Genomic DNA, 12,869 nt, shown 5'->3' with positions numbered 1-12,869 from the left:
GAGGGAGACAAACCATAAGTGACTCTTAATCACACAAAACAAACTGAGGGGTGCTGGGGGGGGGGGGTTTGGGAGAGGGGGGTGGGATTATGGACATTGGGGAGGGTATGTGCTTTGGTGAGTGCTGTGAAGTGTGTAAACCTGGTGATTCACAGACCTGTACCCCTGGGGATAAAAATATATGTTTATAAAAAATAAAAAAATTTAAAAAAAAGGTAATATCTTGGTGAAATAAGTCAAGCAGAGAGAGTCAATATCATATGGTTTCACTTATTTGTGGAGCATAACAAATAGCATGGAGGACATGGGGAGTTAGAGAGGAGAAGGGAGTTGGGGGAAATTGGAAGGGGAGGTGAACCATGAGAGACTATGGACTCTGAAAAACAATCTGAGGGTTTTGAAGGGGCGGGGTGGGGGGGTGGGAGGTTGCGGGAACCAGGTGGTGGGTATTAGAGAGGGCACGGATTGCATGGAGCACTGGGTGTGGTGCAAAAACAATGAATACTGTTATGCTGAAAATTAAAAAAAAAACAATAACAAACAAACAAACAAAAAAACCTAATATCTTGGGTCACAGAATGATGCGCACAGATAGAAACTTCTTGCAGGGGCGTGGAGGATGGACTTACCTTTTTGCGGTCCTGTAGAGGGGCCTTGTGGGGTTTCTACCTTGACAGTCATCTAGCTCGTAAGAGCATGGTCCCTTGATGGATAGTTACATCTGTAAACTATAAAAGAACCAATAGGAGATATTTATAACTATATCTATACCTAGCTGTGTATCTAACTAACAAAAGAGTAGGAAGAGTTGTTTATTTTATTTTATTTTTAAAATATTTTATTTATTTATTTGACAGAGAGAGATCACAAGTAGGCAGAGAGTCAGGCAGAAAGAGAGGGGGAAGCAGGCTCCCCGCCGAGCAGAGTCCGATGCGGGGCTCAATCCCAGGACCCCGAGATCATGACCTGAGCCAAAGGCAGAGGCTTAACCCACTGAGCCACCCAGGTGCCCCAAGAGTTGTTTATTTTAAAGAATGGACTCACGTAATTATGGAGGCTGGCAAATACAAAATCTGCAGGGTTTTTCAGCTCTACTCAAGCCTCCTAATTTAAATGTTAGACTCATCTAAAAAATACCTTCACAGAGGCAACGAAAAGAATGGTTTGACCAAATATTTGCATACTGCGACCTAGCCCAGTTGACACAGCGTTACCCATAACAGGTAACATGTAGGAAGAATTTCTCAGTACAGAAACGAACTCACCATGCCAACAAAGACAGTAGGGTATCAGCTAAGGCAGGATGAAAAGAGTTCCCAAGTAGGCTTTTACAAATTAAGGAGTAGAAATTATTCTATCCTGCAGCTCAGGAGAGTCATCTGTGTCTCTCGAAGCACTGGTGAGCTTGTAATTCAAACAGGCAGTTTCGGGTCTGGGAAGGCATTAGGGAGTAACGTGCACTGAAAAGAAAGCAGAATAGGGCAGACTGAGTGACCTTGAAACTTCGAGGTGTGTACAGAGGCTCAAAAGTCCTACTCAAATATTATGACTGTGCATTTCTGAAGAGTACACTGGTTGTAGATAGGCTGATTGGCATTTACAGTTTCCTGAAGAAATACGCTGGAGAGAGGTTGGTGTTCAGTCTCTAGGGGAAGGCTTTCTGATGAACACAACCTTCTAGCCTCCTTTTCAGAGATGGACAGGCGCAACTCAAGCACCAATTAAAAGGTGCTTCTATGAAGAAGACGAATTTAGAGGCACACAAAGTACAAGGCGTTCTAACACGATATACTGCCTCTGGACAGAGACATGGGGAGAAAATGCTTCTCAAAGCCTGAGGCATGCAAGGGTTAGGAAAGGCAATGTCTTGGAAAAGTCATGGTGGAAGCATCAGGAACTGCGTAGGTCCTTGAGCCAAATGTGAAGCAAGGGTTTTAGTTTAGGAATCCGCTGAGGGTGATTCTCCAGCTGAAACAAGTGACACAGTCCAGAAGCCACCATCATGGAAGGCAGGTTTCACGGTCCTCATCGCCCCTTGTTATCGAGATGGAAGGGTCTGTGGTGGTGTAGCCACGTGTGGCTACAAGGTGGTTTGCAAGGTGTAGCCTTGCGAATGGCAGTTCAGAAGAGGTAGGAGGGGCCCTGCCTAGACACAGAACCTAAAGACCACATTGTGTGGTGGGAACAGAAGCCAGAGCTTTCTGTTCATAAATCTTAAAACAGATGTAGTGAAATAATTAGAAATTATTTTTGTAGTGGGGGAGGTGCAGAGGGAGAGGGAGAGGGAAAGAGAACATCTCAAGCAGGGTCCATGCTCAGCACAGAGCCTGACATTGAGATCAGGACCTGAGCTGAAATCAAGAGTCGGTTGCTTAACTGACCGAGTCACCCAGATGCCCCCAAATTAGAAATTATTGTATTAACCTGGATCTTCCCTAACCCAGGCCTTTTGTTTGCATCCAGAATTTCTGCTCAAAACAAACAAAACAAAACATTCCTCTAGCTTAGCTAATGACTTTGGTCACCGGATAGCATGAGCAGGTCCACATCAGAAGCTGAGTCTGGGTGTGGAAGAAGCATGCCAGACAAGAATGCAAAATGCTCAGTATGAGAGCTGAGGCAAGATTGGGGGTTCAAGAGAAAGGGAGAGGTTGACCTGACAAAACCTAGGAATTCATACTTGGAGAAAGGAGAGGGACAGCTCTGAGCAATGCCTGGGTACACCGGGTTGGCACAGTGATGTCAGAGCCGTACATCCCTGTGTGAGCACGTGGGCATGACTTCAGATGCTTGGACTCCCCCAGGAGGATGAAGGGCCACCATCTGGGAAGAGGTCAACCGATTTCTCCTTTCATATCCTGTCTCAGAGCAAATCCAAGAGCAACTTCTAACTAAGCTCCAGATTAGTTTGCCATTTTGAAACTTTATATAAATGGATTCATACATCTGGTAACTTTTCTGTCTGTCTTCTTTCACTCAGCATAATTAAATTGAAATTCACGCATGTTGCATTGTCTGTGGACAGTTCATTCCTTTTTAATTGTTCCGTGGTAGGATTTCACTGTTTGGATATGCCGCAATCTGTTTATCCACTTACTTGTTAACAGACACTGAAAGTGTTTCCAGTTGGGGCGATTACAAATAAAGCAGCTATTGACATTTGTGTATGCCTTTGGGGGCGCCTGGGTGGCTCAGTCGGTTAAGCAGCTGCCTTCGGTTCAAGTCATGATCCCAGAGTCCTGGGATCGAGTCCCACATCAGCTCCCAGCTCCATGGGGAGTCTGCTTCTCCCTCTGACCTCCCCTCTCATGCTCTCTCACTCTGTCTCTCTCTCTCTCAAATAAATAAATAAAATCTTCAAAAAAGAACAAAAAACAAAACAAAATAAAAAAACCCCATATACCTTTATTTCTCTTGGGTATCTACCCAGAACAGAATGTCTGGGTGATTAGCAGGTGTTTAAATTTTTAAGAAACTGCCAGAATGTTTTCCAGTGTAATTGGATCATTTCACATCCCCACCAACCGTGTATGGGAGTTTCTATTCTCCCTGTTCTTGTTAATACTTGTTATGATCAGTCTTTTTCATTTTAGCCATTCCAACAGAAGTATAGAAGAATTTCATTATGGTTCTAATTTGCATTTCCTAAAAATTAATGATACCAAGTATCTTGTGTTTATTTGTAATCTCCATGCCTTCACTGGTGAAGTGTCTGTTCAATTATTTTGCACACATATTATTACTCAGGTTGTTTGGTATTTTGTTGCTGAGTTTTTTTTTTTTAAGATTTTATTTATTTATTTGACACAGAGAGAGAGACAGTGAAAGAGGGAACACAAGCAGGGAGAGTAGGAGAGGGAAAAGCAGGTTCCCTGCTGAGCAGGAGCCTGATGCGGAGCTCGATCCCAGGTCCCTGGGATCATGACCTGAGCAGAAGGCAGTTCCTTAAAATGACTGATGCACTCAGGTGCCCCTGTTACTGAGTTCTGAGCATTCTCTATGTATTCTGGATACATGACTATTATCAAATATATGCTTTATAGATATTTTCTCCCAGTCAGTGGTCTCTGTTTTCTTAAAAAACACACTCTCAAATCTTAATCTCAAAACCTGCTTTGAGAAACCAAACCCTAGATAGCATCTTATGAAAAAATTTAAAAATGCTACGATACACAGTCACCAAGAAGAAAGCAACACTACTTTTAAAAAAATCATTGAGTGGTAGGGTGATTAAATTGGCGTTCAGTTAATAATGAAGTTGCTTTAGATTTTTATTGTATGTCATACATCAGAGTGTGGTCATTTACACTTTGTATCTTATTTTATTTTCTCATGTTCACCTTAACACAAGCAAGGAAGAGCTGCTACATTCAGCAGTCAAAGGAACTTAGATTGGACCCAATGCCGAACAGTATGCCACCACTTATCCAAACTATTTGTATAAAGATTTTTCACTTGAATCAATTGTCAAGCAAGAAGGAAGTACGGTTTCTAGGAAGAAGCAAGTGGGTAACAACAAATTACTCTGTGAGACCCAAGAACTAATATTTGCTTAAAAATGGTAATAGATTATCCAAATGAGAAAAAAAAAAAGGTCTATTCATCTATGGAGTGCTTGTACTAGTACTTGCTGGTCAACTATAAAATAAAGCACATATACTGATAATTGTGTGTGTGTGTGTGTGTGTGAGAGAGAGAGAGAGAGAGAGAAATTGCATGATGAAATCTGTGGGAAGGAGGGTATTTGTAGGAGATCCTAACAGAAAATCTGTCTTTGGTTGCCATCATGGATCCAAGATGCCCCGGTATGGTAAAGATGATTATGATGGTGTCTCACAGATCAGAGTGAACAGGATCTATATCTTGCAGCACTAAGTCTTCATAAATTTCAGGTTGAGTCAATAAATCTTGATAAGGATCTTCAGAATGTGATCTGATCAAGCAACTTAGTGCAGAAATCTAGAAATATGACATCATAACATTTACAATTATTTCACCTCAATTTTCAGTGATTTTGTCTGATCTTGTCAATTTATCCCTGCAATGCTCTAGGTAGGTCACTGACTCTCAGCTGGTGGTATTCCTACTCCCACCTCACCCCCAACCCAGGCAGGGGATATTTAGCTATGTCTGAAGACATTTTGGTTGTGAAAATTGGGGGTGGGAGACATTGTTGACCTCTAAGGGATAGAAACAGGGATGGTGTTAAACACCTTACTTTGCACAGATCATCCCCACCACCCCCACAACAAGTAATTATCCATTCCCAAATGTCAGTAGTGCCCCAGCTGAGACACCCTGGCCAGCCGAGGTATTCACGACAGCCGAGGCAGAGATAGAGCAATTCCAGCCATATCTGGAACCACAGTAAAATACATTTTTCATTGATCTTGTTGGGTATTTATGTAGTCAACAATCCATGCCAGGATCTACAGGAGTTTGAGGAGGAGAAAGAGAGAGGGCCATTCCAAAAAAATAATAAAATGTTGTCCGTGAAGGAGTACTTGGGTGGCTCAGTCGGGAAAGCGTCTGCCTTTAGCTCAGGTTGTGATCTCAGGGTTCTGGAATTGAGCCCCTTGTGGGGCTCCCTGATCAGTGGGGAGTCTGCTTCTCCCTCTCCTTCCGTTCCTCCCCACCCCCATGCTCTTTCTCTCAAATAAATAGGATCTTTTAAAAATGCTATCCATGAACACAGAGAGCTATGCCCCTCTCTCTTTCATCCTAGGGACATGGAAACAGAAATATTGGTATGATAAATTTGGTGGGGGGGGGTCACAAGGCCAATCATTTTTGAGGGCTTTCAGAATCGATGACATGTGGCTATGTGAGAGATATACACATATGAATATGTAGGCACACATGAGCACAAGAACATGTTGGCATGTAGATGATTGATGGGATAACATGGAAAATCATAAGGTGTGGAATTACTATTTAAATTATGTGTTCCCAGAGTTACTGCATCTCTTACTTGACTGCGACATCTTCCGTTAAGTATTTACTGTATCTATGTGATTTTCACTAGTTGAAGACATGGGTAAAGCCCCTGTTTCCTTATCTCACAACCCAGTGAATATAAATACATGTTCAGTATATTTTGGATGAATGAATAAGAAATGAATGTGTAATGTGTGAGGGAATGAGGGAAACTGAGTAAGTCATGAGGAATGAAATGTTTCTACAAAGAAATAGGTAGAGATAGGTTGTCTGGTGACTGTAACACAGAGCCACGGTTGTCTAAATTCACCAGCTCCCTGTCTTCCCATTAAGAGGGCTTTTGAAGGTGATTGTGGTGGTGGTTTTGCCATCTCTATTCAACCAGAGATGGAAGTTAACAGTTAGCACCTATGATTCTCTGAAATGCTTTAAATGCTCCCTCATTTTCCCAATAAAAAAAGGTTACTCACCCAGCTGATCTCATTGCCGTGCACAGTGTAAGTGAGCCCACAGAGTGAGAAGGAAATAAAAATTTGCACACAAGTCACTATCATTTGAAAGATCACGATAACCTACGGAAGAGAAGAGGAGCAGGAGGTTAGATTTTCCTACTTAGCTTTAGCCTGTGCTATGCTCCCCCTGGTTGCCCAGGGGCAAGAGTTAGTGGATATTTTGCAGAACAATGCGCTCCCAATCCAGGATATGCACATTCTCTTCAGACAGAAGCCTGGATCAGACACAAACCTTGCTTCAGTGAGCACCAGACATAAACTCCTACAGAAACAAATGTGAGTTATGGGAGTTCTAAATGGCAAAGTTCTGCCAAAAAACTCCCTTCACATTCTAGAGTGAATTACTGCTACTTCAGCCATTTTGTCCCATTTATTAGACAAACACTGACTATGAACAGGCCAGGATTTCTGTCTGTCTGCCTGTTTCTCTCTCTCTCTCTCACATACCCGCATCCACGTATGCACAGGCATACACGCACATACACAAAGGTCATGAGATTCAACTTTACTTGCAGAAAAAATGGATTTACCAACATTCCACTTGCCTTTTAAATTAACATTAACATTAACATTAACATTAAAAGGACGCAGACCAGCTCCCAAATTTTATATAATTTTAACTATAATTTAAATGTCTACTTTAACTAATTCTAATCCATAGGCTAATATTCTTTTTTTAAAAAAAAAATTTTTAGTTATTTATTTGACAGAAAGAGAGAGAGATCACAAGTAGGCAGAGAGGCAGGCAGAGAGAGGAGGAAGCAGGCTCCCTGCGGAGCAGAGAGCCCGATGTAGGGCTCGATCCCAGGACCCTGAGATCATGACCTGAGCTGAAGGCAGAGGCTTAACCCACTGAGCCACCCAGGTGCCCCCATAGGCTAATTTTCAATTAGTGTTCCAGATCAATTCTCTCTTCTCTGATCTATGAACAATAAAAGACTGTTCATAGATCAGTGGGGACGGGGCGGGGGGACTGTTCGTAGATCAGTGTGCCCAGAGAAGAGAGAGAATTCGGAATGATAAGAGTATATGTTTTTCAAATGATACACTCACACAATTCTTCAATTCTAATATCAGGTTTTTGTTTCCTTTTTAAACAAAATTCATGATTACATTTGTTTGTTTGTTTGTTTGTTTGTTTTTTCCCTCTATTACTTTTCAACTTTGAGAAACTTCATGGTAGGTTTTAGTCTCTGAGGACTAATAGAACTGAAAGCAAGCATCACAGGTGAAAAGACCATCCAACAAAATAGTACTTACACTTACAAAAGTTTTAATCAGTGAACACTCACGTAACTCTGAGCATTCAGATAAGAATAGATCAACTAAATTCACTGAGAGAAGAACTACCCCAGTGCTTGAAAGTAGTGTGCTGATGATGTTAGCTCCAATAGTCACTCCAGTCTGCAAGAGAATAATGCATTTAGTAGAAGTACTCAGGGCCTTTGTATATCTGGATGCCTCTTCGGCAGTATCCTTGAGTCACACCCTGGCTCCGTGGGCTAGTGTAGGTGAGCCTTCATAAGCAACCCAGCCTCTTTACCAGAGCGGTATGCTGGCAATCCACCTCACACATGGGAGAGAAGGAAATACCTGGTCCTCCTGAAATGAAAGGTCATGGACAGAGCCAACATGGTGGGGATTCTGTCTCTTCTGATATCACTGGTAGGAGTGATCTCTAATATGTCCTCCTGAATTAGAAGCTCCTGGAATTAGAAGCTCCCTGATACAAACGCACAAACATATGCACCATCCTCCCCATTTTATCCTTCCAAAATGTACCTCTTCAACCACTGTGATGGGATCTGTATGTAAAGACTCCCTTAACTTTGCTTCTTACCAGATTTTTTAAAAAGTGTTTGCTAAAACTCATACAGTTGAACACTTTCTCCTCCTAAAAAAAGCTAAGTATATGCCTCATATGCTAAAGAATTAATAGATCATTGAAGAAAAAGTTGCAAGGTAGTCAATAAAATAGACTGGAAAATCCAAATTTTGTGTTGGTTTAGCTTTGTGTAGAGAGTCAGAGTCAACTGCTCTTATTAACTCATGAAATAGCAAAAGGGAAAATGATACTCACCAGAAATTTTGTTTGTTTTTTTGTACATGAGATGGTCAAAGATCCAGACATGATGAACTGTTTGTAAGACAGGGAAGACATTCATGGGGGAGAACTCTTTCCCATCCACATCACCTACCACTACCCTGGATGACCTACCCTGAACCCCACATCTCACCCAGTCAATATGTATATTCTGATAGAATATTCCTAAAGAACAAATCATTGAACTGAATCAAGTTGGATCTGAGTCTACTTTGGGCATATGGATGGAAGAATATTGATGTGGACAGAAGGTGAGGCAAGGGCTCCATGTAGATGCCATCAGTTGTGACAAAGTTGGATGGGAAGAATGATCTGCCCTACACACCCCCATTCTAATCTATCCAAACATATTCCAACCTGAAAGTTCATTTGCGTTCTAATGTACGCCTGGATCATCTCAGTTAAGGACGATCTCTCCTTTCAAAGGAGAGAGCATGGGACTCGAGCATTTTTTTTATTTTGGCCAAACACTTGCAGTTGGTCCTGAGGCTACTTTTGTCACCTTCTCTCCTACAAATCCCCTATCTACTCAATACAGTGGCTATGCTAAATAAATAAATAAATGAATCTATCTCAGCTGTTGACTATAAAAAGGAGGATAAACTAATTAAATACATTTTCCCTTTATTTATAATTTCCAAATAACTTCTTTGGTTCCCAAAGTATTTCTAATTGATATACTCACAGACGCTCCAGCCCAGAATGGGTAGCCAATATAAAAGCAGAATAAAAGACCCCTGTCCTTAATGTACCAGTAGAAAAAAATCTCGATGATGCCAGCTAAGAAGCATTTCAGACCAGTCATTATCTGAGCTACCTGGAGGAAGAAAAACAGAACATAGGGGTGAAGTAGAAACTCTTTACAATTCGAGACATCTTTCCTTCAGATCTCAAGATCATATATGAATCACGTGTGATCTTTTCACCTTAATTGGAAAATAATCCTTGGAAGAGAATCCAAAGAAATTGTATTGGTTAATCAAGCCTTGTTGATGGATATTACCTCATGGGGATATTACATTTGGGAAAAACATTCCATTTGATCTCTGAGAGCCCCAAACACCTTCATCCCAAAACATTTGACCTAATGGTACACCCAAATATATCGCCCTCACTCACTTCTTACCTAATCTTATGAATTGGCATGAAAAAATTTATCCCAAATAAAATTACAGAGCACATTAATTTTTTATACTCACCCCCCCAATTTCTACAGGACTAATGGTAACTTACACCCAGAGATTTCAGATTCTTTTTAAGGAAGTTATGCAGCTTGCTGGGTAGATGTCCATCAGAATTAGTTGCATCTGCTTGTCCCACGTGCATGCTTTGAATTTCATTTGTTGAAATGCCCTCAACAAACCCACCGGTACCAATGACATCTCTCATTCTGTAAAAGACCACACGTAGTCAGAATTCTTCATCAAGCCCCACAATGCTCAGGGTGCAGAGTGCTACACACATTTCTGGAGGCGTTTTGAAGAAAGCAGCTGCACACTTCCTAGTACTGAGAGGATTATATACATATTTTTAAAGATTTTATTTATTTGATGCAGAGAGGGAGACAGCCAGAGAGGGAACACAAATAGGGGGAATGGGAGAGGGAGAAGCAGATTTTCTGCAGAGGAGAGAGCCTGATGCAGGGCTCAATCCCAGGACCCTGGGATCATGACCTGAGCCAAAGGCAGATGCTTAACGATTGAGCCACCCAGGTGCCCTGAAAGGATTGCATTTCATAGGAAGAGAAGACACTGGCAAAAGGTATTACCTGTAAAACTTGTTCCCTTGGCTCCCAACAAATCTATCTGAAGGAGATGATAAGCAACCCTTACTGGAGGTCTGGAAGCCTGGGTTCTGAGGCCCTGCAGGATGGAATCAATCAATGCACTATGGGATTCTGGAGCACAGTAAGGGGAGACAGGCAGGGACAGGTAAATGGGGTGCCACTCCCAGGAATCAAAGATGCTCACCCTTGCAAAGGGTGAAATCTGATTGAAAGGATGCATACTGTAATGTCAGGCACACCCTGACAAAGATCTCAACTCTCCTAGTTATTTGTTCTGGAGCTTCAGAAAATTCATGTACATTCTCCAAGTTTCTTTCTTTTTAAAAGATTTTATTTATTTGAAAGAGAGAGAATGAGAGAGAACACAAGAGGTGGGAGGGTCAGAGGGAGAAGCAGACTCTCCACGGGGCAGGGAGCTGGATGTGGGACTCGATCCCAGGACTCCAGGATCATGACCTGAGCTGAAGGCAGTCGCTTAACCGCTCAGCCACCCAGGCGCCCCCCATTCTCCAAGTTTCTATTCTTCAGTTGTGATTGAGGAATAGCAGTGTTTATCTCACCTCATAAGGACTTCATGATGTAATGTTATTGAGATAACGCATCAGAGCTATTTAATAATCAGCAATTGGAGGAGTGTTTCCACTTCATTTCTTTTCTCCTCAGAACAAGAGCACTTTAAAGCTTTTCTATTAATTCTCCCATATCATTGCCTAAAATTTCAATATGATCAATTTTTAGAATAGAACAGAATGGATCTCACTCTATTGGCTTTTCCTCTAAGCCCAAATTATTATTTTTTTCTTTAGAAAGCTACACTGTTGTTTTTTTTTTTTGAGAGAGAGAGAGAGAGCAAGTGAGCCCATGGTGGTGGGTGAGGCAGAGGAAGAGGGAAAGAGAGAATCTTAAGCCTGACATGAGGCTCCATCCCAAGACCCTGAGATCATGAGCTCAGTTGAAATCAAGAGTAGGAGGCTTCGTTGACTGAGCCACCCAGGTGCTAAATACATTAAAAGATTTTCAAAAATACAGAGAAATTCACGCAAAGTTAGATTAACTACACACCACTAATGATATTTGTTTCCATTCCATCTCAATAGTTGTTGATATATACATAAATGGTTTTTGAGAGCTTAATTATGGTTTATTTGCATGCTTATCTCTAAATTTTTTTACACTTAGCATTATATATTAAAAATCTTTCCAAGTGTCTTCTAATCATCACTTTTACATCTGTACAATATTTGATAAAAAGGCTAATGGTATAATTTATTGAGCATTCTCACGATGCTATATATTAAAGTGACATTTTTGTTACTTTAATAAATATCCATTTAACATTAATATTTATAATATTTCCTTTTGTGGGATTACTGCATCAAAGCATAAGGATTATATAGCATGTGTTACACAGCCCAAATTTCGTGCCAAGAAGGTTTTCTCTGTCTTCGTCGTCACTAGAAATACCTGGATTATCAGGTTAGGACACCCTCACTGAAACACTTCTTTTCTAAAGATTCAATCAAGTATTTACAAAATATTTCAAACTAAATGTAAAACATAGTGGCAGTTTTTTTTCTTTTTCTGACTGTGACATTCTAGTAATTTAAGATTTTCTTTATTGCTGTTTCTTTAGCATCTAGACCATCATTTGGCATCTAGTGGGAGGATAACCTTTACTTTTTAAATGAATTAATGATAAACAATGAAAGGAAGATATTGCTGAAATTCTAAAACAAAAACAAGTAATTCTTTTACGGGTAAAACATGAATTCTGATGCAAAAGGACAGATAGAATTAAGGACAACACACGTTGCTCTAGGAACTTCCTGAATCACTTTTGACCATGGAGTGTACAATGGCCTCTGTGAATTCCTTTTATCTGTGTATTTCAGAGTTTAAGAAAATGGCATACTCACGTTTTGGCGAAGAAGATAACTTTATTTTCCAAAACTCTAATTTCAAAATGAAACACTTCCCTAACCTGTGTATGAGCGCATATGCTTGTGGTTAAAATTTTTACAGGGATAAGAAGGGGAAAATAATGATTGTCTCTGAGTGCAGAAGAGGGGAAAAGGGACTGAAGTCTCAGGGCTAAGGCTTCAGCTCTGCCTCCAAAGATTTATTTATTTTTATTATGTGACATTGAAGCAAATGAAGCCAAAAGGCAATCTATTGACTCTGGGCAGTAGGCGAAGTATTCGGAACGGTGTTGTCTGTGTGTATATCCTTACTAAAAAGATAACAGCAAGAAAATACAATAACCAAATACAACACAACAACCGCTTTGTTGGCAGAGAAAGCATGTCCTGCTCCCTGCTCCCCTCCCTGGGTCCTCACTCTGCAAACCTGGATCTGCTCCCAACCGAAGGATTTTGTGTATCCCCAGCCCAGACTCATCACAGAATCATTGCCAAATTCTACCAGAATATATGAAACCGAAAACGCTCTGCACCTACCTTGATCTCTCTCCTAGGCTGCTGGGCTTTTAAACAAGCTATCCTGGTTTGCAACTTTGTGTTTCATCTCTTTC

At 41.0% G+C, this 12,869-nt stretch overlaps 1 protein-coding gene across 1 annotated transcript; it reads right to left on the bottom strand.

Moving 5' to 3' along the window:
- Positions 1-4,252: 4,252 nt before the first annotated feature.
- Positions 4,253-12,869, bottom strand: LOC132007886 (high affinity immunoglobulin epsilon receptor subunit beta-like). Its single transcript, XM_059386366.1, has 7 exons — positions 12,796-12,869; positions 9,787-9,943; positions 9,239-9,370; positions 8,530-8,586; positions 7,716-7,853; positions 6,408-6,509; positions 4,253-4,959 (listed from the first exon to the last, which is right to left on the bottom strand). The coding sequence occupies exons 2-7, from the start codon at positions 9,940-9,942 to the stop codon at positions 4,834-4,836; spliced, it is 711 nt and encodes a 236-aa protein (XP_059242349.1). The 5' UTR covers position 9,943; positions 12,796-12,869; the 3' UTR covers positions 4,253-4,833.

The sequence above is a fragment of the Mustela nigripes genome, chromosome 1 (assembly GCF_022355385.1).
Source record: "Mustela nigripes isolate SB6536 chromosome 1, MUSNIG.SB6536, whole genome shotgun sequence".
Classification (NCBI taxonomy): Eukaryota; Metazoa; Chordata; class Mammalia; order Carnivora; family Mustelidae; genus Mustela; species Mustela nigripes.
This window is presented reverse-complemented; position numbering and strand designations above follow the sequence as displayed.

Excerpts from the sequence above, each read along its gene's own strand:
- LOC132007886 (XM_059386366.1), bottom strand. The coding sequence starts at position 9,942 with ATGAGAGATGTCATTGGTACCGGTGGGTTTGTTGAGGGCATTTCAACA. Across the intron at positions 9,371-9,786 it reads AGAATCTGAAATCTCTGGGT|GTAGCTCAGATAATGACTGG; the intron begins GTAAGTTACCAT and ends TTCTTCCTCCAG. Across the intron at positions 8,587-9,238 it reads CATTCTGGGCTGGAGCGTCT|TTCATCATGTCTGGATCTTT; the intron begins GTGAGTATATCA and ends TCTTACAAACAG.